At 43.8% G+C, this 27,695-nt stretch overlaps 1 protein-coding gene and 1 long non-coding RNA gene across 3 annotated transcripts in view; both read left to right on the top strand.

Moving 5' to 3' along the window:
• Nucleotides 1–19,965, top strand: part of erf (Ets2 repressor factor) — a 33,188-nt gene extending 13,223 nt beyond the window's left edge. The window contains exons 1-5 of one of the 2 annotated variants that reach the window (XM_086193832.1): nucleotides 1,537–1,686; nucleotides 8,939–9,173; nucleotides 14,210–14,322; nucleotides 17,041–17,945; nucleotides 18,039–19,965. In XM_086193832.1, the coding sequence (XP_086049958.1) occupies nucleotides 1,650–1,686; nucleotides 8,939–9,173; nucleotides 14,210–14,322; nucleotides 17,041–17,945; nucleotides 18,039–18,641 (1,893 nt within the window). In that variant the 5' untranslated portion in view covers nucleotides 1,537–1,649 and the 3' untranslated portion in view covers nucleotides 18,642–19,965. Of the gene's footprint in view, nucleotides 1–1,536; nucleotides 1,687–8,938; nucleotides 9,174–14,209; nucleotides 14,323–17,040; nucleotides 17,946–18,038 lie in introns of those variants that run through there. The other variant, XM_086193834.1, reaches the window with a different exon arrangement.
• Nucleotides 19,966–25,238: 5,273 nt separating this feature from the next.
• Nucleotides 25,239–27,346, top strand: LOC147240417 (uncharacterized). The gene is made up of 3 exons (XR_015111388.1): nucleotides 25,239–25,305; nucleotides 26,376–26,711; nucleotides 27,294–27,346. It is a non-coding gene; the product is annotated as an uncharacterized LOC147240417 (long non-coding RNA).
• Nucleotides 27,347–27,695: the final 349 nt, after the last annotated feature.

Genomic DNA, 27,695 nt, shown 5'->3' with positions numbered 1-27,695 from the left:
TTTAGGTCTTCCATCTGATAATCCCATTCTCGTTGCCAGAATATTTCAGGAAGGCCCTGAGGGAACTTCTTCAAATTTGGCACAAAGGTCCACTTGGACTGGATTCTCGGATGAGCTGAAAAGATTTTGGTGTTCAAAGGCCAGGTTCGCTGTGACAGGTTCATTTCACAGGGCGCACAACCACAATGCTGTAGTTCTGGTTTTGGTCAGGTGTTTCACAACTCCTGCTTTGTTGCCTTTTGTAGGGGTATTTTTTCTTCAGTAACACAGATATTGTGATGTGTCTTTGATAATTTGTCTTGCAATGTATCAACTAAATGCCTTTATGGGGATATTGTAATTACTCTGGGCAAAGTATCATGATAATATCTTTGATTCCCACATCTACTGACCAGGCGGGTTTGGCCTTGGATTTGGGACATTGTGCCTGTCAGACTTAATTTACTTAACATCTGTTTCCCTCAGTGTGATTCACTTTGGTTTGAGGTTCTTCTTCCTCAGATACATTGAGATTAATTGATCCTCAACAATTTTCTTTCTTTGAACCATAAGGGTAAGTGACAGTGGTTGAATCAAGGTTTTACGGTTAAAAGAACATCTCCTTGTTCATTGTGCCAGACGGCTGCGCATTTTGATGGTATTAATCAGCAAAGTGGCTGCATGACTCCCAGCTTAACATTGGTTGATTTCACTCTGCGGCGTGTCAGACGGCCTTATTTCCTGCAGACAGACAAGAGTATCATAAACGTGTAAGAATTTCAGAGCATGTGCAGGCCAGTATGTGCTGCTCTGCAACAGAGAAGCCAAATCAGTTCAAGCTCAGTACAGAAACAACTTATCTCACTGTCTTCTGTCTTTATTTCTGTCATGTGCGTGTGTACACGCAGTTCCTTCCAAATTCCTGCCTGACACTGGGAAGTGAGCTCAAGCTGCAGTCAGGCAGTCAGGTAGCCAGGAGCAGCTGAATGTTTTACAGGGTGTCATTCTCTGAAAGGAATGCATGCTCAGACAAGTTTCAAAGCTTGCATACATTCATGTATATGTTCTTCCTCTCTGGAAAATAAAGACCTGAAGCTGCCAAGTTTCCAACCTCGGCATCTTTTCAGGAGGCGCTGCTGATTAGGAGACAGAAGTTTAAATGCTGACATCATCAGCGATGTGATTGTTAAGGACTGTATTTCTTACTAACACAACAGTGATTATCATTTCCTTTAAAGATTACTTGCTAATGATTCAGGTTATTCGTGATCTTACTTCACTTGAATTACTTGTGGAGATGAGATCTAGGCTACATCCATTTAATTATGTAAGGGAGCACAGTAATTGGATTTTGGCATTCTTTTAAATGAAGTGGGTCTGTTGAACGCATCATATAAGAGCCTGATAACCGACTTAAATACACACACTCACACATAGAGGCGGGGCTGACTTAATCACAACCTGGGCTGCCTCCAACGTGCTGCAAAGTTCTCCAGGATGTGACAGGTTTCTGTCTAGCAGGTTTGCTGTGTCACAGATTGGAGGAGTCTAGCTGTCTCAGTTGGAGCAGAGATGTTTCAGCCACTGAAGACTTCGCTTTGGACGGACACATAACCCAGCTCCTTTCTTTCTACCGCATCCAAACTCTTTCCTGCAGACATCAGAACACAATGCAGCTATTTGTCTCCACACTGCTCATCCCAAATGGTGAGGCTTTTATCTTTTTGGGATTGGTCATCGTTGGGAAGCATCATTCACAGTACAAGCAGATTATGGATTTCTGAGCATTGAGATGGAAAGCAACCACATCAACCCCAAGGGAATCAGTGAACTGATTTTAGCCGTACAATGACACTTCATTGATACTTAAAGCTCTAGTGGTGTGACCAAATTTGCCAACAAGCCTGGTATTATTCACAACAAGTAGCACACACACATTTAAGTCATTAATAGCCTGTCTTCTTCAGTCAGAAAGTGTAGCGTCTCGCCTCTAGTCTCACCACAGAAATTTGAAGAGTTGTGTCTTTTAAACTTCACTCAATAGGCTTGACTACATTCTCATAGAGCAATTTCATGTGGTACACCCAACATTGAAATGAATGTATTTAATCGTGATCTTGTCTTTTTTTTCAATACTGAACTTAATGTTGGTGTTTGAGAAGCCCGTCTGTCTCTCCGTGCTGTATATACTTCTCAGCCTCCCCAGTTTAACCACACAAAGACACACATACACACACACACTCCCATTTATTTCATTATCTGTCATTCTTTCTCTTTCCACATAGCTTATTTTTTTTGGCAGGGAGGGGGGGGGGGCATCATAGGGCAGTGAAGAAAACTCTGAATATGCAAATAGAGATGTGCTGGCATGCCTCTTTTTCTGTTTACCAGAGTGATTGTTGCTGTTTCTTTTGTCTTTATTTGCAATTGTCCTTTTGATAAACCCCTTTGACTGCTCAAACAGAGGTGTAAGTCAGGTAAAGCAAAACCAGAGGACAGGTCTCTGGCTGGTTGTCCCCCATGAGAGCTGCTTGCTACCCTACAAAGTCAATCAAGCAATCATGGTGGGAAGTAATTCTACTATATCAATGTATCACGGTTGTATTTCAGAAAACATGTATTACCACTGTGATATTTTTTTGACCACCATAACCAGCATGAAAATTTGACACCATAACACTCCTGCATGATGCAACCACATTCTTGAGCCGAGCTGTCATAGCTTAACCTCCGTCTACAAATAATTGTTTCAGCTCCTTTTCAGTTGCAAAACACATATTCCTGTCTGTATCATTGTCCCTTTGTCTGTCTTGCCTCTGATCCTGTCTCCCTTCTGTCTCTCCCACTCTCTCTATCTGTGTGCTCATCTATCTATCTCTCTGTTACGTAACAGAAGAATCATATGAGAAGGAGGTGAGGGTTCATGGAATGCACCTGCAGATGGCCGTCCTCCTTTCCCTTTGATCTCTGCACGATTGTGTTTCTTTTTCTCCTCAAGCACTTGTCCTCCTCCGCTAATCTTCCCCTTCTTCTCTAACATTTCCACCTGATTTCCTTCCCGTCCTGTCTGACTCCTCCCTGGCGTTAAGCCACTGGCTCCCCAAATCTAAACTCCATCCTTTAAAGGGTAATTATGAGATCAGCTCAGTGAGGGGCTGGAGGTTTTTAAACAGTAGTTTGAGGTATAGCACACCATGAAAAGGCAATGTTAGACCACCTGTTATGATCCTTGTCTTCTCTGGTCGTTTATTAAGCAAAGCGAGAATGAAAACCAGACAGATCCTGAGTTCATTGTCTTAAAAAGGGGCTGTATAGATTGTATATGTTGCAAGAGTTTAACAGAAGCTATTATCAAAGCTGTCTCCCTGAAAACCACCAAAGGGGTTGTTAATTTGTGTATTTTCCACCATAATTTGACTTTCTGCACGTCAGCACTTTAGTACACGCAAAGGGGATTCCTATTTTCCTTCTGTGCAACCATTTGTTTCCTGCCTTTCTGTGTTGGCTGATCCCATCCCCGATAACCTCCATCTATATTTCAGTAGTCAGCCAAGAGTCAGCCTGGCCTCTTACCTTTATGCATCAGACTCTCTGCCCCTGAATCATTACCCTGCAGACACAGACCGACCTTTCCAATAGCTAAATATATACTTACCAAAGAATAGGAGGAAGGGAGGGAAAAATAAATGTGGGATACTTGGATAGCGTGAACAGCATGTTAAAGAACTTGCTGGTGAGAGCAAGAGACATGGAGGACGTACTCGGCCAGTTATGTTTAGTCTCAGAGGCTGCAGACTTCTTGAACAATACTCCAACGATGGCTATCGGTTATTGAGGGAACTATTCCATCTGTTGTGACGTCAGGGTCCCTAAGAAACCAGACCTGCCTGTTGAACCCCCTCACCCACTGGCTGGCCGCTGCTCAGATCCTGTGTTTCTTTTGGAAGGGAGAATGCAGGTGGCGTGGGACTGCAGCCTAATAGTAAATGAGTTTTTCTACCCTGTACTTGGCTATATATAGAATCTAGTGAGGCCTGAAATGGTGTGTTTCACCACCGCCTGACAATCAGAAATTCTTCCTGTCTGGAGTGGAGCTCGCCAGATAGTACAAAGGCATTTGTGTTCCTTTGTCTGCCTCAGATTTCTCTTCTCGTGCTGGCGGCTAGTGCCCATAGACTAATCTGAAGTTGCTATAAACCATGCAGCGATTTAGCTGCTTTCCATACTATTATTTGTAGTTCTACATTGGCTTTTTTTTTTTTTTTTTGATTTTGTTTTTTTTTGTTTCCAAAAAGTTTCTGTGGAAAGCGGCTGTATCTGATGCACAGCTGAAGTTTCCTGTTGACCTTTGCTCCAGTACAGTTCAGATTGCTGTTTCAGGAAAAGTCTTAACAATTGTTTGATGGTCTGCCTTGAAATTAGCTAACAGGGCTGCAAGAGAGAGATAAATCTCACTGTCATTGTAACTGGTTTGAGAAACCCATTCAGATTGATTTTTATTATTGCAGAATTGATAGGTTTAGTTGGGGTCTGCGTCAAAGAGACCTTTTCCATCGTCTGTGGAGTGTGATGTGTGGGCAGGACAGCTCAGCAGTACCACCATGTTTTAATCAAAAATGATATTCTGAGACACAATTAGCTTTTCACAAATATTGTGCCTTCCTGCAATTTGAAAATTGCTGTTGACGGTATTGCAACTTTGATTACATTTCAATTAATTATGCAGCGCAACTCCCCTAGGGTCTCATCATCATTACTGGAGGATGACCTGTTTTTAAAACAGAGGACTTGTTACTGAATTAGCACAAAATGATGTGTGTGGGCTGTAATGTGCAAAAGTAACCAGCTGTGTGAACGTATCAAATTGGAACTGAGCTCGACTAGTGAGCCGGCCTAAAGGCTTCTTCAACATTTGTATCTTAAGTCACGCTGCTGGTTTCCCCCTTTTTTTTCTGTCCCACCATTCCTTTGTTAATGGACTCGCATTAAATTTCCCACCATCTGTAACAGATGCACCGCCAACTGGACTCCTAGATGTGCATCTGTCAGAATACCACACTATCAGCTGTGTTGTCTTAATTTCTGGAACTCCTCGCTCCTGTGCCACTGAGTCAGTTCTTGAGAAATACTCTGAATGAGCCTCGTCTGTCTTTTAAATTAAAATGTAATAGATGTACCAATTTTCAAACTGCAGAACCAGAGAGGTTGAGAACATTTGCTCTCTCAGTGGCTTGACACAGGGCAACATGTTCTGGTGTAAACACACTGCCACAGTGGAGTCAGTGTTGTAGTGAGAGGTTTCCACTGGTCAGCACAGATCACACCCTCGCTCTGTATCTCGCTGGATCCGCGCCTAAACTCTGAACTCTTTTGGCAAGTTTCTGTAATTGAATCATATTTTGTCGTGAGTCGGCCATTTATTTTTAGAGCGAAAAGCGTTTGTTGCTAGGAGACTGTGTCTTAGGAGAGGCAGAGCGAGGGAGGGACAGAATGAAAGAAAAAGAGAAAAGGAAGAAAGAGATGGCAGTGGTGTTGAGGGGGAGAAAGGCGGAATCTGTGAAAGCTGAACGACAAATGAACAAGCTATGAGTCAGCAGGGACATCTGCAACATATACATGCAGTGGGCACGGTTGCTATTCCTGTGTTCTTTGTCTGTGTGCTCGGTGCACCCACGCATGAACCCACTTACCTCTCCCACTAACCTGTGGTGTGTGTCTTTGTACTCGCTGTGTGTGAGGGATATATTGGCTCGCCCACTTTGACCGAACCCGATCCCACTGTGCGTTGTATGCACATGTGCTACCTATGCACATATGTATTTCTCTCCATCAATCACCAGCGAGCCCCGTTTTTACGGCAATGTGTTTCCTCTATGCCCCCAGCGACAAGGGCCTTATTGTCTGGTGCGCCAATCATATGTTGGTACCCCATTAGTGATCCGTCTTCAAATGGCTATTATCAACTCTCACAGCCAGCTTCTCGGTCTTTTGGCTCAGTCTCTAAGCACCATGGGAGATCAGATAGCAGCATGTGGTTTATTAGTCATCAAGAACAGGTCTGGGTTTGGGTTTTTTTTGGGATATTTTTCTTTAATATTCCTTTTTTTTTTGGTTTGTGTTTTTCATTTTCAAAGAAGGACCACCTTTCTGTGAAACTGAAAAGCCAACATATTTGCAGATAGGGAGCAAGAAAGTTGCACTGAATGTTCGTCATTAATTTTTTTTTTTCTTCCAAGAAGTTCTCATGGTCACAGACTTTCTAAAAACAGAAGGGACATGAAATTTATCAAGACATTCCTCACATTGAGAATTCAGTTGAATAACACACTCTTGTAAATGAATGTCAGCAGCCTTCGGATGTTAAGTCAATCACGATGGGTTTGAGACTAATAAGAAGCTATCCTTTCCTGTAAGTGTTTCATTATATAAAATTCAAATTCCCATGAACTGCTGGCCATATGCAATGATAGGAATCTGCATTCTTTCACAGGAAAACTATGACAAATGGAAATAAATTTAGAGAAAATGCCCCACCTTTTCTTGCAGAATCCTATTGCAGCTTGAAGCTGTTAAATCCTCCTCAAATGGGATGATGGATTCCAGTTATTCAGCAAGTGTGTCTCTATTATTCTGTCAAGGTAGATATGCTCTGTGTATGCTTATTACCAGTGATGCATTTGAAGGGGGAAAGACCTCAAAAGTTTTCGCCTTAGAGGATTCAGAAGAGTTTCACATCAAGTTGTGACCCCTTTGAATCTTGCCTGCCTCCATTATCCAGCCAAATCTTTATCATTCGGTGTCCACCTCTCTTGTTTTATGCTCCACCGAGATCAAAACGGTCCTTTTTTCTTTTCTTTTTTTTGCGTAATCACTTGAAATGTACTTGACCTTTTGTTGAAGTGTGGCAGCAACACTATTATGTGTAGGACAAATGCTCGGTGACATGAGACTACATTATTCTAAAATCCACATTCAAGTACAATTTTGTGGCTGTTTTTGTCTTTGGCTGGTGTTGGCAGAGGTCTTAGTTTTCATTTAGTGAGCCTGTTTTTTCCTTCGTTATTACTATCTCTGCTTCTACTTCCTTTACTCCCACTTTGCACACCTGCTTGTGAACTTTGGCTGTACTATGTATGCCCTGGCCAGTTTTTCCGTGAGTGATTTTGACGCTTGCCATAATAAAAGTGCTCTGTATCTGGTAGAGATACGTTAATTTCGAGTCAGGAGGAAATGCGTGCACCATTGTGGTAAGAATGAGATATCAGTGTATGGTGATCAATATCAGCACAGTCAGCTGTTGGTAAATGCAGAGTTGCTTTGTGGAAAAGAAAAAAAAAAGCACCACCCGTGTGTGTGTGTGTGTGTGCGCACGTTGCGTGTGGAGGCACGTCGTGACTCACTCTGCCATCCACTCACCTTCATAAAGTCTCCACCAGTCGTTGCCCCTTTTAACTGATTCACTTTGAGTTCGGGAGAGCTGGTGTTGTAAAACTTGCCATTTTTTTTGTTGTTTCCATTTCCCAACTTATTCATAAATAAGTCTAATCACATCGCACCACAACGCAGACATGAACACTTTTATGGAAATGGAAAAGGTGTATAATGACCATCTGGGCACCATGTTCAGATTTACTCTTCAGCTTTGCTGCCAGGTGTGTCTTCTTTTTCAACTCCTTTACAACTTTTTTCTGTTTCTTATTTTCTTTTGAGCTCTTTCTTTGTGTTGTGGTCTGCTTTTATATAGCTGCCCCAAAGCAGTTTATCAAACATTGACAGGGCAATAAAGTGCTGGGAAACTTTACAGTTACCTGTGTAATGTGTCCGATTATTACGCTTATACATTCAATCGTATTCCAACACTTTGATCAGACATGATGCAACAGTTTATCTGTAATATATTGCCAAGTGTTTCTTCCATTGTCATTAACTTCTCTCAGTAGGTCACGTCAGCGTCAAGAGTCCTTTGGCCTTGAATGCATCATTGTTAAACCTCACTGTCACTGGTATATAGATATGACTGGTTTTTTAGAGTGTGGGAACCTGATTGTAACCTTGGTATATTTAGGAAAGTGTTCTTTACATAAATATTCACACACACACACACACACATAAAATTCAGTATTGTTATATTGTGCCCATATGTTTCCCACCCTCTGCTTTCTCAGCCTGATTGCCAAGGCACATCTGGTCTTAATGAGGTGCGTGTGTGTCACTATGCCTTCGCTATTCAGCCTTTCAGCCCGGCCTTGTGTTGAAGTGGTGTTGAGTCTTTTACTGCCACCCACTGCTTTACAACACAAAGCCAATACTTAAAACTGTTGGATAATAGTGTGTGTGTTTTTGTGTCTGTCCTGATAGTGGTTCTAAAACAGTGTAAATTTAGTCTATGTGTATGTCAGGGCCTGTTAATATGTTTTAGCTGTCCTGATTTCTGCACCTTCGATGGTGATTGCAGTGAAGCTTTGATATGACTGCGGTCTGTGGGAAGATTTAGCCTAAATGCTTGTCACACGCTTTCCTGGAGATACTGTTTGCACAAAACCATTGACAGAAATGTGTTTTAGATTTTGTCTTACATATTTAATACTAAGTTCTCTGGCGCTGTGACTCCTGTATCCTTCCCCACATTTTTACTGATCCTCTACTGTTCCTTTGTTTTTTACTTTCAATTGCTCTTTTTCTCTTAAATGTGAAAGTTAAGCCACAAATTTTCCTGTGAAATGAAACATGGAGCAAGAAATTGTCTCACATTTAACCACAAGCACCTCTTGTGTTGTTGACCTTCATACCAAAACATTTACGTTCAAGTCGACCTTTAGCAACTTGGGAAGGGTTATAATGGTAAATTTCACCAACAAGATGAGAGTAAACTGAGTTAAACTCTCTCTTGTGTCACTCTTCTCCATTAATCTGTTCACGATTGTCCACCTGACCACCCTCCTCCTCTCCCTCCTCCCAGGGTTTGCCTTCCCCGAGTGGGCCTACAAACCGGAGTCAAGCCCAGGCTCCAGGCAGATCCAGCTGTGGCACTTCATCCTGGAGCTGCTGAGGAAAGAGGAATACCACGATGTCATCGCCTGGCAGGGAGACTATGGAGAATTTGTCATCAAGGACCCAGACGAGGTGGCCCGCTTGTGGGGGGCGAGGAAGTGTAAACCACAGATGAACTACGACAAGCTCAGCCGAGCGCTAAGGTGAAAGACAGGCGCCATCATTGCGACAGTCAATTCAAAACCACGAGGTTCCCTTAAAACAGTTTGCATCTGAAAGCTTGGAGTCTCCTTACTGTTCACACCCACTCATACACACTTTGTTTATGAAACAGTAGCCTGAATGCACAACTTGTTAGCAGTTAGTTGAACTGTTGACACCAAGCTGTAAACTTCAGACAAAACACAGGGCCTTCCACAATCATGTGTTAGGATTTTGTGATTCAGAGGAGCAGAACTTGTTTGAGTGGTCTTAGAGGTCTCTCTCTGTCTCTCTTTGTGTGTGTGTCTCTCTCTCTGTGTGTGTCTCTCTCTCTCTCTTTGTCTCTCTGTCTCCCTCCCTCCCTCCCTCTCTCTCTCTCTCTCTCTCTCTCTCTCTCTCTCTGTTTTCTCATGTTTTATCTCCAGAGGATAAAAGAGAACTCGTGTCAATTATGTTATTGGTCTTATTTGTGATGCTTGCAGGTTCAATACAGTCCTGCTTTCTGAGTTACTGTAAGTGAACTTGAAAGTCACCTGAATGTGAACTTTTCACCCTTTGCCAAAGCTGAACATTGGCACACCTGATTCCAACCCACAGCAGGAGCAGAACTGCAGAGGCAGGTTGAATAACTATTATTGATATCTTCCCACAGTGACGAACACTGTTGCTTGTTCTGTGGCGTTCCTTTCTTGTGACAGTTCTTGTCGTTGCTTTGAGAGATTTATTCAGACAGATATTAATGTGTACCTTCACTCAAGGAGGTAAACCTTGAATGACTTGACTAAATGTATGGAGTGTGATGACAAAAGTCACATGAATTTCCAGCCTCCTTGTGTACTGTTGAAAGTGGAGCTGCAACTGTTCATTGTATGTGGGTCCAACATCACAAGCAGTGGAAGTGGGCCACAATTACCACTTTCACTTGGGTTTTGTGTTCCTATCAATGCCCCTAAATACCTACTTCAGGGTCATTTGACCCCAGAATGAATGCAGGTTAAACCTGGTCCCATTGCAGACAAAAGGCGTGATGTTAGTGGGTAGGAAGGAGTGTTGTTGTTGTTGTTCCACCGTTGCTCATCTACTAGCTTTATCCTTACAGGACGTGTTAGGAGAGAGTGTGTTAGTTTATGTAGTAGGAAAAAACATGTGTGATGTGTGCCAAAACTCGAGGCAGTTTAGTCACACACCTTCACCCTTGGCGGAGCACATGTGAAAGGCTGCAGGCTTTTATTTAGCTGCTACTCTGCTCTCCCATCATTATGAACACAAACACACATGCACACAGCTTGTCATCTGCCTCCAGCGTGTGCGTGTGTGTTTGTGTGTGTGTGTGTGTGTGTGTGTGTGTGTGAGAGAGAGATGAGTAGTTATGCTGTCTGGTTATGCACACATACACTTAACACCTTGGTATATGTCAGCCCTCCTCCGGCCCATCTGTGTCTAGATTGTAGCTTAGACTGATTTCTCGTTTATGACTTAGCCTCACACGGTTGCATATTTAAACCTTTTACAATTTATGTGAGAATGTACTTCAGCAGAAACGTCTCTGGTCGGGATTTGATCATGCATTTATGGATTTGCGTCATGAGTTGTGTTGGGATGTAAAGTGCACCTCCGCAGTATTTAGTAAATACTGCGGAGGTGCACTTTACTATTTACCCTACACATCTGCATCTCAGTCTACACAGTGACCATTCTTGAATCCTCTTGTCAATTGAAAATAAATCAGAAAGCATTCATTCTTTTTCCGCTGAAGAATTCAGTCTCTTATTTACCTCCCCTGATGAGGTCATGTGATCACCGGCATTGGTTTGTTTGTTTTTTTCTGTTGGCCTCATCTGAAGGATATTTGTTCGCGATAGATGCAAAATCCTACTTTTACTCTGTAAGAACCACTCATTCAGTGTCACTTCATAGTTGCTCATGTTAATTTTCATACGTGTTCATGGAAATCTAGTTCACTGTGTGCGGATTCGGTTGGATATGTTCAGAAGACTTGTGCGACAAGAAGAATTTGTCTTTGTGTAAGTATTCAACTAAAGTCTCATAGTGCTGGATTACTCAGGGACTCACTCCTTCACTGGTAAGGATGTGTCAAACCAGTGTTAGAATTTGGAGGCTGATTTGGACATCAGGGGTTACGTGATATAATAAAAATGTTGTAAGGACTTGTTTTAAGATGTCTATTCTTCAAAAGGAAACGATATTTAACAGTAATTGAAAACACGGGCAATGACTTTCTCCGTGGTCACAGTGAATATGTGATATATCAAAGCCCAGCTGGAGCAGAACTTAGTCGTGAACGTCTTATCTGCAGTTTGTTGACCTTTTATATGCATGAAGGGCTGTTAATGAATCTCGAGTCTTTGATGGGAACTTCTGTCACTGTTAGATGAGTCTTTGATGCTTCTCAGTGTCTTTGAAGGGAAAGTACATTGGTTCACATATGCCTATACATCTGTGTGTTCATTCGTGTGTGTGTGTGTGTGTGGGGAGAAGCATTTCATGTCCATGTGTCATCTATGTGTGTTCAATATGCAGAGGTTCACTATATTCATGCCTTTCTAGTTTATTTGAAGGAGGTTCAAATGATTTTCAAAGAGCAGGGGGGGACTCAAGCGAGGCTGGGTCCAGGATGCAAGACAGACTGGTCCCATATTGACTTAGTACTGGTACATGTAAGTGTGTGGGGTTCCTTTTCACATGAAGGGACGGAGATCTTGAGGCACCCCACAAAGTGACTATCAAAAGAACAGCTAATGAAAAAACAACAAATATCTGCTCCTTAATAGTAAAAAATGAAAACCTACATCTGATATGCAGGTGCAGACCTTCTAGAGGAAAAGCAGAAAGCAGTTGGTGAGCTCCAGATCCTACAGCAGGAGACCAACTCCACCACCCTGCTGTAGCTTCTCGCCAGCACAAGAACTGGAGCCTGACTCCAGCGACAGTGTTCTGGTCAACCAGAAAGCATTGTGGCAGATTTACTGACAGGCAGTAAACTGACCACATACTGGGAATCTCCAGTGGATACTTTCTCGCCTCGTCAAAGTTAAAAATGTGAATTGCAAAAATTACATCAGTTTGGTTGGAAATCTCTTGGCGTTACTGCTGGTGGTCAGCGCAAATGATGTGAGACTGGTCATCTAGCACAGATTAGGTGACATTTATGCACCACTCTTTGATGTACGGTTGCTGACAGGCTTCAGATGTCATGCAAAACCCATAGCAGAATATTTTATGATGTTTTGTTTAAAGCCAGGGTTCCCAAAGTGGGGTTGGAACACAGATGGGGGGGTTGTAAGAGAATTTCTTGTAACAAAAAATATTTAAAAAAAAACAACTACTGGAAAGGCTGTCATTGCTTCTAAAGTTAAAGATGGTTCAACAGCTATTATAGAAATAGCAGTTTTATTTTCAATGTTGTTAACAACATTAAGCCTCTAACACCTCTGGAGAGAGGGAGTCACGAGTCTCTGCCACCTTTAATTTTGGAGGTCTTAAGATGAACAGTTTGAGAACGCTTAACTTTAAGGTATCTCAAATATTCGAATACTGTTTTTATACAGATTATAGAAGTAGAAGTAGCTGAACTCAAAGAAGCGCGCAACTTTGACTTAAAATTACGCCATTCTTAATTATCCTATTTAGCTAGTGTGTGCGCGTGTGCGCTGACTCTCCTGCTGTGTGTGTGTGTCTGCAGTCTGCTCTATCAGAAGAGGCCCTTGACTCCTTGAGGGGCTCCTAGTTAACACAATCCTGTCGTACATCATTCTCTCTTGCACCAAACACCATTGACTAATACTCTGTTCACTCTGAAGCCAGCAATACAACTGACCTCCATCCACATGACTATTTATATCCAGGACTGTTGTGTTTTTAACTGTCACTATTGGGCTAAAGCATCTCTTTTTATTTATATCTGTACATCCCCTTTTTTCTGTATCAAAATGGAACTCTTTATTGTTTTTTTTGGTCACTGTTAATGTCACCGTGACTTTGTTGTTTCTCTGTGGAAGAGTGAAAGTAACAACTGTTGGGTTTTGTCCTGGCAGCATTGAATGGAGCTCCTAAATGATCTTTAGGAAGGGTGTGGTTGAATGTTTGTCATGTTTGTTCAAACATTAATCACCCCTCAGACATGTTGGTCTCCGTTTCCCTTCCTTCATTGCATTAGCTTTACATTCACAGCAGTACATTGGGCTCATCTTGTTTATCATTCTGGTCAGAATGATTTTATCTTATTAAACAGATAAAAGTGTGAAGTAAAGCGAAGGCAACTGAAATCCTCTCTGCCTAGCTGCTGTTGCTGTCTGATGGCTGAGAGCTGCTCCATTAAAACTTGTTGACAGCCCGAGCAGAGGCCTCCTTTTATCAATTTGGTATTCCATCTAATCAGTATGTTGATGCAAATTTGAGCAAACATGCTCCTCTTTGCTGAATTCTCCTGGAAATGTTGAATAAAACGGAACATTTTCCAGAATGAAGCAGCCATTCACAATAGAGCGAGACATTGATTTAAATGTAGCATAGTCCAGCGGCTTTCAGTGACTCACAGGGAGCCATTTTATCATCTTTTAGATGAGCTGTCAGCACCCGCTATTCACTCCTCTACATTGCTCTGTGTGTTGCGGATGATGACTAATGCCCTCTTACTAATGGAGTTGCCTTGGTAAGACTAAATTAGACTGGCTGTCTCACTTCCTTAAGTAATCACAGCTACGCTTTGAATAAAAACATGTTCACATTGTCAGCTGCTGGTTTCATTTTATGTTCTTTACCATGTGATGTGTAGGACCAGGTCGTGCTTTAAACCACCAGTTGTGGTTTATATGGTAATGAAAAAAATCTTGCATCATTAAGGAAATTAAAAATAACTATTACCAGGCTAAGTCAGGTGACAAAAAACCCAAACAGTAGCCATCTTTCTCTTTGTTTAGCTTTACTGATGGATTTGGGTTTTCGTAGCAACATGAAATGTCCAGTTGCAAGCCACCGAAAGATGACGCCCTGTCCATCCTGCTCTCCTCTTCCTCAGATACTACTATAACAAGAGGATCCTCCACAAGACCAAAGGGAAGAGGTTCACCTACAAGTTCAACTTCAACAAACTCGTGCTGGTCAATTACCCCTTCATCGACATGGGCTCTGGTACGTATCCATGTCCTTACGAAGTCCAACTGTTTTTTTTCTTAAATCCACAAACGCAACATCAAGCACATCCAACACTGACGATTAGCAGTCTTTAGGTTGGTTCATAGATGTGCATGGCCTCCCCTGCCATGTTTTGTGCTGCAGTTTTCAGGGGCTTAAAGCTATAAGATACAACTCTGAGCTAGCCAGCTGGTAGCAACCGACACACTGAAAATCACAAATTTGATGAATGCTTTGATTTGTTTACCCCCAATGTTATTTTTCCAAGGATACCATGGCTGCATTCTGGACTTGGCACCACCCACGACTATTATGATTGGCTTACAGAAACACAAACAAGGCCAGACTTTTTTTCTGTTATCGATGAAAGACGACAGGTTGAGCCAGGCTTTTCTCCTGTGCTGATCCAGCGCCAGTGAGGGACAACTTGAAACATGACAGCAACACCAAAAAGAGCTTGAACCAGAGGAGGAGATGGTTGGGAAAATTGCTGCCATGAAGCAGACAAGTCAAAGCTGTTAATGTCTGTGTTGCTGCGATGTGCAATAACATTTTTAGAGAGTTCCACGTCAGGATGTGCTGTAGAATATGAAGTGAGGCGTACCAAACACCGTAGCCAATGGTGTTGACTCAAGGCTCCATAAGCTACAGTGTAGACCTGCAGTGGATTAACTCAGGCGTTATTGAGAAGCCAGAGTTGTGGCAATTCATAAAACAAGCGCAGTAATAGTTTTTTTGAAAGCATTAAAACAGAAATTGCCTCAGGTCGGCTTGGTTTCAATGTGGCCCTTTTTTTTTCCTCCCCCCCTTTTCTGTTCCGACAACATCCATTGGCAGCTGGGACTTCTGTTCAGTAAGAACAAAGGAAACATATTTGACAGCAAGTTCATTGTAGTTGTAAAACAGACAAAAGAATTTTGGCCTTCAAGTGTCTGTAACTTTGACGTCCTTGTGCATTACTGTCATATTAAGATAAAGTTGCCGACGACTGGAAATTGCAAAATGCACAATTTTAGTAGTCTTGTTATGAAAAACAGAAGTGTTAGATGCTGCTTTGCTTTTGTAGTATTGCAGGGAGCTGATCATGAGGCGTGCGGCAAAGATAGACTTTCGAATGTTACTGCCATGGAAAGTTTCCGTTGAGTGTGGTGGGGGACCAGTTTTTTTTTTTTTGCCAAAAACAGAGGTTATAGGGAACGATGTGAGCACAATTGCTTTCAATCCTGACCCTCATCCAAATGATACATTGAATGAAAATATTTCATGCCAGTTTTGGTCTTAAGATTCTATACGAGATATCATCCTAGACTTGAGTAAACAGAGTGTGGGTGCAGTGTGTGTCTGTGCCTGGTTACTTTGTGTCTGTGTGTGTCTTTGGAGACATCAGTGTGCCACGTCCCACTTTATCCCTCTCCTCCCTCCTCTGAAGTCGTTCTGTTCCCGGCCACCCAGTGTAAACACAGCCCATATGGAGCGTTGGATACTGGGTGACATAAGTGCAGCACAAAACTTTAATTATAGCCTCCCTGTGATGTGGCCCACACACTGACATGTTGTGATATGATGGTTTCATAGGATGGTTACACACACACGCCCACGTCACTCTGGATTGATGCACAAACACAGACCCTCACAAACATATACACAAGATAGAAACACACACAGTTCTGCTTCTCATCGTCTCTGTCACACATGGTGCTGAGAAAAAGGACACACATCATACACACGCGCGCACATACGTACATAAACACACACACATACACGGCGGCACTGGAAAAAACAGAGGAACCCAACCCATGTTTGTAATGGCAGTAAGAGCAACTTTTCCAGTATTTAATTCTGGCACGTGCTCGGATGCCAAGAATTTATTGCAGTGCCACAGTCTCCCTGGCAGGAGAGAGAGAGGAGGAGCTGAGAGGGAACTAGTGGCTTTGTGCAGCCCAGTGTTTTCTTTGTGTGTGTCTATGACCCTCTGGGTAAAATGGTTAGAATTATGGGAGACATGTGACGCACTGTCATTAGTTGCTCCTCTCTCTTCTCCTCGGTTTCAAGGCTCGGGTCGTCCAAATGCAGAGGTTAAAAACTCTCTTGCTGGGAACCAGTGGTGTTGAGCCATGCAGAGTGGGGCTGCGTCCAACCATGACTTTCATCATTGATCAGTCTGCTGCTTATTCTCACAATTTATGGGTTGATGAGTCTGAGATGGTGGGCCTCCCCAAGGAGACAGCTCAGTAGAAAGCACCTCTTTACTGTCCCTTTCTGTCATTAAATGAGAAACAGCAGCAAATCCCTTTATTTAAAAGTCTGAAACCAGCAAATGGTTGACTTTTTTAATATTTAGGAGACTGAAACAATAAAGTTAAGATCAAAATAGTTGGTAGTTCATTATCCTTCGTGATATGTATAAAGTTGTGTATATTATTGATCTACATTATTTACACGTGTGTATATATGTGGGACATCCATAAATACATATGTGTGACGTACATATGTAAGCATTATTCTGCCTTGCAAATATCACAAACTTTTTTTTTTCTCAAATATGCCACCCAGCATGTTGTCATATTTTTTTAACATACAATTCTCTCATAAATCCTCAGAGGAAACAAACCCCTGATTTTGGGAGGCCGTCCCAGGTTAAAACGAGGGCCCATCTACTCTTCTGTAATTACTCAGTATTTTTAATCTAAATAAACCCTTGTTTCCTCCTCACAGGTCGAGGTGTCCCCCAGAGTGCTCCTCCTGTCCCAAGTGGAGGGACCCACTTTCGCTTCCCCCCCTCTACTCCCTCAGAGGTCCTGTCATCCAGTGAGGAGCTGCGTAGCCCGGGCATGTTCAGCAGCGTGGCCCGCCGTATGGCTCGTGGCTCCGTCAGCGACTGCAGTGACGGCACCTCCACCAATTCTGAGCTAGAGGAGGCTGTGGGTGCTGAGGAGAGGGGTGTCGGGCCTGAGAGAGCCTTCAGGGGGCTGCTGCCTCCACGCTTGCCTCATGATTCTCTCTTCAGGGTCTACGGTGGGGGCCCCAACCCAGCAGGGCTCCCCAGACCTGCCCACAGGGTCCACCCAGAGCCCTTGTCCCCATTCCCAGTCTCCCCCCTGCCTGGCCCCGGAGGTCTCCTGGGCCCAACTTTGTCCCCAGCCCTGTCCATGACCCCAACCCCCCACCTGCCCTACACCCCCTCCCCCTCCCTGTCCTCTCCTATGATGGGCTCCCACTTCTCCTTCAACCCGGAGGACATGAAGCACTACCTGCAGGCCCACACCCAGTCAGTCTACAACTACCACCTCAGCCCCCGAGCTTTCCTCCACTACCCCAACATCGTCATCCCACAGCCCCACCGCCCCACCCCTGAGAAGCCCGCCACCCATCACCTCCACGGCCCACCCCTGCCGCTCTCTCATTCGCTCAGCCAACAGCCGGGAGGAGTCGAAGAGGGGCAGCAGCACCCCTCACCATTCAAGTTCAAGCTGCAGCCGCCTCCTCTTGGGCGCAAGCAGAGGGAAGCAGGAAGCTCATTGGCTGCTGCGTCTTCCTCCTCCTCATCCTCCAGCCAGTCCTCCTTGTTTCCAGGGTCTGGTCAGAACTCGACTCTTGCTGCAGGGCCTCCTAAGATCAAGGTAAGATCTTCCTCAGGATGTGGTTCTTCCACTGTGTTCACGCCTCCGAGAGTGAGTCATTAAAAAGATGTTGTAACATTTCTGTCTCCCCAGGTGGAGCCTATATCTGACATTGAATCAGAGGAGGAGGTGGAAGTAACCGACATCAGTGAGGAAGACGAGCTGAATCACGATGACGAAGGTGACATCTTCACCCCTACAGCTCATCATCAGCTCAACAACCATTCCCAGGCAAACGGGACTGGCAACAGTCCCTCTGCCCCTCTTCCACCGCACGGTAACCCTGACGATGACCCTGACGATGACGAGGAGGTATTCAAGACCCCTGCCACTCCTCCCCTGGGCAGCAGTAGCCTGCCCTTCCCACTGCTCAGCCTGAAGAGTGAGCCAGGTCAGGGGCATGCCGCTCCCACCAGCCCTGGGGGCACGCGCTGCATCCCACTAAAACTTCGCTTCAAACGGCGTTGGAGCGAAGACCAGAAGATGGAGGCGGACGGGGACAGGGATGAGGCGGAGGATAAGAAAGTGAGGGCTGAGGAAGAGGAGGCAGGGAGGAGAGAGAGGGGAGTGGAAAACGGTGGAGGTAGAGGTGTTATTTTGGGGTTGATGCTGCCGCCACCTCCAACTCAGCGCAGGGCAAGCTCTGAGCTGCAGAGGGCTACAGCACAGCTGTCTCTGGAAAATACTGGCTGCTGAGCCTCACACACACACACACACATACACACACACACACACACGGGGAATCCTACCGAGATTCAAAACACACACCTCTGGGAGCCTTGTCAGCAGATGTAGTAGTTTTATATAGACCATAATGCCTTGTGGGTTCTTGTCAGCAGCAGGTTTTGGTTTGACAAGAGTGTGCTTCAAGCAGAAACTGGAGAGAAGTGACAGGTGACTGTATAAACACAGTGAATATCCTGAGTACACGTGTGGGAGGTTTTATTTTGGTGCAAAAGTTACGAGTTGTTGAGACACATTTACACCACGCAGACCCACGAGCTGCAGGAACGAGCCTACATAGTTCACATCACGTTCAGCGAATGGTACAGAAGAGGAGGATGATTATGATGACATGGGACGTGAGAATTTATCAACAGCTCAGTTTGCTCAAGCGTCCACATGATAATCGCTTACAAAAATCCCCTCCAGTATTGGAACCTTGACTTCAAAATAAAGCATCAATGCTTTTTAAAAAAAAAATTATTATTATTATGATGTCAAAGCTGGTTTTGGAAGTCTTATTCTGATGAAGGCCTGGGTTCTCCCTGCTCGTTTTTGTTCATCCCGCCATCTTTGTAAAGGATCGATGAGCGTGGACCTCACTGATTCATGGGTTTTCAGTGGTACGGTGTCATTAATTAATGTTATTGTGCAACATTTGTAGGTCTGTTTTTTTAAATTGACAAGCAAAAACCTGAGCTGTTCATGTCCCTGTTATTAATATATTAGCTCTTTTTCAAATATCCACCTTCTCCTTGGCGGTCTGTCCTAGGACCGGCGCCATGTTGATACCAGGCATTACGGTCTATGTAAAACAATCGCTGCAACAGGAACACGGCTAACAGTCCTGGTGCTGTGTCTGACAACACTAAAACCTGGTCTCTGTTGTGATTTGGGTCCCATCTTTTAACATGAGGGAGGCTTCTCTTTCTATAGTCTTAGGTGTGGCCTCCTCATCCCTCATAGTGCCAGTTATGCCAGGAAGTCTGCCTCACATCACACCTGTGCCCACATGATGTCTCATGAGATGAGCTCGTAGGTGATTTGTTTACAACGGCGGCCTGAGTTGTACAGCAGTAAAGTGAAAATGGATTTCTAGAAGGAGGCGAGCCCTGCTCCTCTTCCCCTCGCCTCCTCCCCCTACTTCATCCTTCGCAGCTTGACACCCCGATACGACTGAAAAGCCTTTGAACAGCCCAGATAGAGATTACAGAAGTGCCTCTCCGTCTGCACCCATGCAGTCGTTTACAAGATGGAGGGGCAGCCAGCGAAAAAAAACCCTGATGCACCGACGTATCTTACAGAGTTCCCCGGTCTTGAGGTGATTATAAAGAACTCTCCAATCACTGATCTTGTCTCCAGGAGACGCCCCAGCTTCAGACCGGACGGTCTCTTCTTCCTCAGCTCGTTCACTACCGTGTACAAAGACATGAAATGAGGGTGGAGTTGTAAATCTTGAGGACGGACAAACTACGCCTGAGAAGGAGAGGGAAGATTTTGATGAACACAGACAGAAACATTTGTCTGCCAGCGAATGGACGCCATTGTACAGCTCAACCCCTCGGGTCTCTGAGGACCTTCCTCCCCTCAGCAGCTACCGCCGAGGCTGTAAATACACCACACGCATTCATTTCTGAGTGGCTGTGTGGACCCCAAACATCAGGCCTCATGTGAAGTGTCCTTGGGTGACTTCACACAATCTTTGAGGGGTTTGGAGGTTTGAGGGCATTTGTGATAGTTTGGTTGTTTTTTTTTTTTCTCTCCCTCAAACACAAAGATCAACAGCTCTCTTCTGCATTCCCCTTGTTTTTTGTTGTTTTTTTTATTTTAAAAGAAAAGACAATTTCTCTTTCAAAGGACGCTTGTGCCTCTTAAGGACAGTATTTGCAGTGATCTGAGGGCTTTTGAAGAGAATAGCGATGTTTTGAGAGGCCACAGTGGAAGTGAACTGATTTGTCGAGGGAAGAGCAGGAACCATGTAATGAATGTCAGACATCAAGGTAAACTCAGGCAAACCTTCACTGAGGTGTTGAGAAACAACTTATTTTTGTGACGTTTTATTGATATAGTTTAAAAGAAAAAAAGACCTTGCGCCCATTTTACTGAACAAATTTCTAAATGTGTGCCTTTTTCGAGCCAACGTGAGTTCTCCCGATGAGCCCCAGCAAAATGTTGTACCATGCACACACACAGTACCACCATGCCTTCTGTTTTTGTAAGAGATGCCGAATAAGTAAATCTACACATATATATTTTATTCAAATATATATTGAATTCAAATATTATATTTCAATATGGTCATTTGATACAAATCAGGAAAAATGCTACTATTTTTAATGGAAAAGAAATGTATATATTCTAATGGGCATGTTATTACCAGTATAAGTCAGCCTTTGCCTTCTCACCCTTGCCTTCTCTTGACCGTTGAGCTGCAATGACAAAGGCTGCCGGTGTCAAAGGTTTTATATTTATATTGTAAAAATTAAAAAAAAAAAAAAAAAACTAAAAAAAAAAACCAACAACCCTGTAATCGTGCATCCAGGGGAGAATGTGACCAGGATACACGAGTGGACGTTGACACCAGACCTGGGTCGAACCATACGTGGTTGTTAAAAATGGCGTTGAGCGGCAGCCAGGTGGCGTTCACTGCGTCAGGACGGAGCAGATGGCAACACGGAAGGGTCAAATATATTCACACAGAGATATTTCAGATGTATTGATGTGGTTTTGTACAAAGCAGTCATCAATAGCACAGGTTCTAGGTGTGTGTCGGCGCGTCTTCCGTGCCGAGAACCAATGAAAACATCTGGTAACCTGTATGACATGATTGTAACATTGGTATCCCTCTGGTCGTCACACAGCCTCCTGTTGATCAGCTGCTGGAGTCAGAAGTGCGGAGTGATACCATGCACAGAATAAACGAGTTCCACGGTTGAAAACTGTAGAGCCAAAAGAGAGCGAAGCGGTGGAAATGTTGCAGATGCAGGGGACATGTTCTTGGCTCCCGTTTCTTAATCATTTACATTCGTCTCTGGTACTTTGTGCTCCCGGTTCTCTGCACAGACGACACGCTGATCTGTGGGAGATAAAACCGAGTCTTCATCATGAAACCCCGCTCAAATTGACCCCAACTGCCCTTTAACATGTTAGCAGACATGTTAGGCAATGTGTTGTGTCCGTTAAACCCCACACAGTTAATTGTTTGCCGTCGCTGTTTGACCCAGATCAGTTTAGACGCGTGGGGGCGCAGGTGGCGTTGGGGAGCCAGGAACGCTGTCACGACTAGATGGACTCTGACTGGACGACACTGATGTGGAGCAGGTTTTCAGGTCTGCGTCACCTCGTGGTAATCTTGTGATCTGGTTGGACTTTGTTTTGAGTGTGGACTCGTGTGTGAGTGTGTGTGTGTGTGTGCGCGTGTACTCTGTGTGTACACACTGGTCTGAGTCTGACCCACTTTAACACACACACACACACTATCCTGGTTAGTGAGGCTACTGTGGCCAGAATAAAGGGAAACATGACATCACACGTGACATCAGGCGCCCCCACAGTCTCTTTGGAGAAGACAGCATAACCATAGAAACTACGCACACGCACACACACACACACACACACACACGCTTACACAGACACATACTCATTTACACACAGAGGAAATGGCAACACAAAACCTCAGCGTGGAGCGGAGAGAGAGGGACTTCCCATAATCTTGAGTCTGCTTAGTGTGTGTGTGTGTGTGTGTGTGTGTGTGTGTGGTTTCTATGGTTATGCCGACTACACACAAAGCTTTTCAATCAGTTCCAGTCTGCATCTGAAACACATACGTAGTCTCTTAAAGCCTCATGCATGTCCCCTTTTACATGCTTCAGCTGGCTTTTAACATAAATAGTGGTTTTGTTTTATTTTATTTTATTTTTTTTTTAAAGTGGGTCAAACTCCTACTCCTTCAGACTCGGTGCCAGGAAAACTTTTTAGGGAATTTTAAAGACCGATGTAGCATCGTTAACGTGTCGGGTAAATAAACACGAGGCTGCGGCCGACCTGTGCTCCTCCTCACCTGTCCTGTCTCCCAGGAAACAAAAACCGTTTCCCCCGTTGAGTTGCTTTTTACGTCATTGATGCTGTTCTTCTGTACCCCCCCCCCAACACACACACACACACACACACACACATATTACTGTTACTCTTGTAATTATTATTATTAACCTGACTATTTTGGTTGTTTTGTACCCTCTTGCCATGGCCCGGCCTCTTCTCCATGAACTTCTTCGTCCTTCTCTGTCTTGTTCCAGTTTGCACTCTGTAACATGAACTCAGCTATTCTGACTTTTTGTTAGTCATGCAGCTTTTTTAACCCTTTTACCGTGGACAAGAGGAGGGTCATGTAATCCCCCCGTGATATACAGCGGGGGACAGTTTTCCTTTTTATTTTTGTTGATGTTGTGTATATATGTTTTTTTTCCCATTTTTTGGAGGATACCTTAAGGAAAGAAAAAAAAAAGAGCATTGTACTGTTTAACCATTGTATTATTTGAGACGCACCCTCCCCTGTCCTCTCGTCCTCCTGTCTGTCCCCTCTCTCGTTCACCTGACGGGTGAGCTGTCACTCGAGGCGACAAGACGGGGACCGTTTTTTTAATCATCGAGGAAAGTCCTGTACTTCAGTTTCTCTTCTGTCTGTTCATCTTCATTTGTAATTAAACAATAATCAGGGTTCATTAAAAAAAAAAAAGAAAAAATGGAATTCTCCGTCTGTCTTTCATTTATTTACTGTCTTTTTTTTTATTTTTTTTTTTCGCGTAGTCATTTGAAAAGAACGCCCCAAAGCCGTTGTGAGGTGCAGCCGTGACAGCGGCGTGAGCTCCAGTCCCCGTGCGGTTGGTCAGCGGGTCGGAACATCTCGAGCGTTAATTATCAGCTCCTGTCCCAACTTCCTCACATTTACCCCTTAGAAAGTCTCGCGCCGCTTCGTGAACATTTGTGTGCCTGAAAACGGCTCCATAGCTGGGCCGCAACCAACAGGTGGGTCACATTTGAGCTGCCGAGCAATGATTGATGCGCGTCTTTTCGATGGCAGCCACGAAACGAAGTAGTGACGCGGCAAAATGTGTGTCTTCAGCGTGGCCGGTTTGAACGATCGAGACGGGAGGATGCAGGGACGGCTGGACAGAAGTCAAAGCGACGCGCTCGAAATGCGTAGATTTGCTCATCGTTATTTATAGGCGCAGCTCTGCGTCAGCTGGGTGGTGATGGGTTATAAAGTGGTTCCAGAAAATATGTTCACTGGTGCAGATGTTTCATGCTGAATGCAGTGAATTAAAAAAAAAAAAAAAGGAGAGAAAAAAAAGCCAATGATTGTCACTCACAGTGGGATACTGAAGACACTAAAAGCCTGTTTTTACGTACACAGGAGCCAGGGATCGTTCCATTCCGTGTCTGGAAGACAGCTGTCACAGAGCTCTGGAGTGTTTGTAGGCGATGAAGACACGTTAGTTTCTCCTCAGGTTCACATGGGGGGATGAGACTGGTGCTCGCAGTGTGGCGCTGGTTCCTTGACCTGAGCGCAGGCTGGAGCTCACGCTCAGCTTCATCCAGCGCCATCAGGAGCACCAAACCAGTTTGGAGGCGAATGTGTTCCAGTATCCAGCTAACATGATTGTGTTCCACTGGAGCTTGGGAGCTTCACAAATCCAAATACTTAGATTTGGAATTGGACAATCATCAGGAAAGACAGTGAGCATTTTTTTTAATGTGTAATATGTCAGACATAAACTACGTATTCACACGCGTAAATTTCTCGGTCTGATTGTGATCGTGTTGCTCTTCTAATTCTAACTTTGGTTTGAGTCTTCAGAATCTGTTTGCAATTAAGCTTTTAAGAGATCTTGAGCCTAAACTTTGTTTTTATTCAATATCTTTGATTATCATGATATACCGAGTATTGAATCCGTTAACAAACTAATAACCTGTAAAACAATTGAGATTTTGTCTTTATTGTACAATCAACCATCCAAAATCCTGATGTTAAACCTAAGATAACGAGCCAGAAGTGCGAGGAGAGGCTGGGATAAGTTCATATTCAGCCTGGTCCCCTAAATTGGACATCAGTTTTTAAGTTAATGGATCATATCATCACCATCCAGTACATAACTTCTTAGGTTGTTGTAATAAAGCTTCAGAGGCAGCTTTTAAGAAACAAACAAAAAAAACTTCTGCTAACTTGATGTTTCTCAAGCGGGTTACCGTGTATGTTTTAGCCTCGTTCTGATAAATGTGACTACAATTCCCACTTTTCTTAGCTTTTGTCGCTAATATCGCCTCAGCTCATATGAGCAAATCCTCGTCATGTTCCCGTTGGAGACACACAAACAGGCTACCGGTCACTGACGTCAACAAATCGCCATCAAATGATCACTTGGCAACCTCTTAAAAACCTGCAGGCCCTGGGTAGAGTTCACGCTGAGACTGTGGCTCCCTCTGCTGGCGAGTCATAGCGTCGCACCATATCTCGCGAGAGTTGTCAATGAATCGCGGTATTTCATGTGAAACCGTAGCGGCTCTCTCATGGAGTGAGTTTCTTGACCGTTGTTTACATGTCCCTGTCTGATTAGTTCTACTCAGGGAAAAATGGAAGGTAATGAAAATAGAACATTGTCGTCACGCTAGAGTTTCACTTTCCCATGATTCAGTTAAAAAAAACATTCCAGAGAATAGTTTAAATGTAGTAAATTACTGTGGAAATTAACTCTTTTGAGACTAATGCTGAATGTAGAATTGCATTAATTGAGCACAACAACTTTTCAAATACTTTAAACTTTGTAGGATGTTTAGGAAAAGAAAAAATGGAGCTTGGAGACTCTTAACTTCAGGTTAGCTTAGTTTGGTTTAGCATAGCACAAAGACTTGGAGCAGGAGCTGTGAAATACGGTTATTAGCACCGCAAATTAGCATTGTGGCAACTCGAGGTACAATTTATAGCAAATTAGTTGACACTTTTATATACAGTATATAGGTAGTATATATACTAGTATATATATATATATATATGTATATAGCTACTAGATGGGATTAAGTTTGGGGCCGTAAACTTACTAGTAGGAAGATTTTAGACACTTGGAGGGCCGGTACTCAAACCTCAGAAGGAGCACCCTCAGGGCCCCTGGGAGTTAGCATTCATGGGTTCCCTCAACCCAAAACTGGAGGGATTTTTACATTAGATTATTGTCCAAAATAATTTCTTTTTGCTAAAAAAAAAAAAAAAAAAAGGTTTACATGTTTTGATTTACATCTTTTATGATTCCATGCTTACGAGGAAAGAACTACCACAGATGCACAACATCTGCTCTGCTCTTTTCCATGTGACGATGATGACGCCTGAGATGCAAAATCACCTCAACATTCCCACGTGTGATATTTACTGATGTTTTAAAAATAAAACCCGTCTTGTAGAGCAGGGCACTTATCTTGTCCGGGGTCAAAAGAGCAGATGCTTGAGCACCACTTGGTAGCATGCTGTTTGTTTTTTTCCCCCCTGTATGCACCATTTTTTTGCTAAGCTAAGCTAACTAGTTGTGGCTTTTTGACCAGTCACTTTCTACACTCTCATCTGTAGTTACATTTCAAGACTCCCCACAAAACTTTTAACCCCTTCGCATTAAAAAAGAAAGAAATCCTGTTAATCTTTTTTTTTTCTGTTCTTTTCAGTCGGCCTTGCTGACGGCTCCCATCATCGCCTCTATCTCCCAGTTTCTCCCCTCTCGGCTTCAGCCTGCTTTGAAGCATTCATCTGTTGACAATCTCAACAGGAGACGGGCTGCATTAAAAGGAGGCTGATTGACGGGCTGTTGGGCTTCCAGCGGAGACAAACTGTTGTCTGGCTGAGGGACGCGGTCAAAGGTCACACTCCAGAGCGACAGGAGACAGAGAACGGATCACAACAGAGGACTAATTATCACACATTGTTTCTGGGCTCCTGCTAGGACTCCGCCTCCACTTTCACCATTTGGTCACTCTAAAATCCCAGGACCTTCACTCAAGATGGTGAGACTCATTTGTTTCATGTCGTCATAAGATGAGCTGCTCACATCAGAGGGAGGGCTTGACTTTATATGGCGGTGTGGCGTAATCAGCAACCTTTATTTAAAAAGGCAAGACTGTATTTCACTCAATAAAAGCATATACAATTCACCGCAGACATCAACAGATGTAGGAGCAAACACTCAAGGGAGGCAATTAAGTCAAATAAAACATGAATTCACACAGCTTTGTGTCAGTCAGAAGAATCAATATTTTTCAGCCAATTTGGTTCCAAACCCAAGTCACTGGGGCTTCTAGTTGTGTTGCATTTAAAGGAGCCACCAACATGTGGGGGGGGGGCGCATTGGTCATCCCCCTGAGAGCCAGACAGGGCGATGGAGACGCTTCTCCTCTGAGCTGCATCCCAAAGAAGCCCAGAAAATCAGATTTGTAATAGTAAGAAATACTGGACAACTGAAGAAACACAGCAGTGAAAGAAACAGCTGCTACTTCTGTCAAACTTTGAAATTAAATTATACATAATAACAATCGATTTTTGTTTCATATTTGGTTTTTATTAACCTCCCTGCTGCACTCTTGTTACAGATAAATCATCTGAACACTTGGATTTCATCCAGACTAAAACCACCAGTCCCCAGAGTAAGTGTGACTAGTTTCCGTGATGCTGTAGCAGCAGGTAGTCTGCATTTGTGTGTGAGTGTGTGTGTGTGTGTGTGTGTGTGTGTGTGTGTGTGTAGAGGATTACAGTTGGCAGTTGCGTACCTGTGAAGCCGCAGGTTTGTGAGTGTATTCCTGGAGGCAGATTGTCCTCGTGGCTCAGTGAGCCAGCAGAGACGGCGTCCTCGGTAATAAGGATTCATTATCTTGATGTTATCTTGAAAGTTGACTTTCCACCGGCCAGCAGGAGCAGGTCTTTGAGGGAGGGAGGCCGCGTCAGACCGATCCCAGGCTGCACCGATGCACTGGAGGACGCTTGGTATTTGTTTC

Source organism: Aulostomus chinensis, chromosome 22 (genome assembly GCF_037954235.1).
Source record: "Aulostomus chinensis isolate RoL2024-O1b breed Wild chromosome 22, RoL_Achi_v1.0, whole genome shotgun sequence".
Classification (NCBI taxonomy): domain Eukaryota; kingdom Metazoa; phylum Chordata; class Actinopteri; order Syngnathiformes; family Aulostomidae; genus Aulostomus; species Aulostomus chinensis.
The sequence above is the reverse complement of the archived record's forward strand: the minus strand, read 5'-3'. Positions and strand labels throughout refer to the sequence as shown.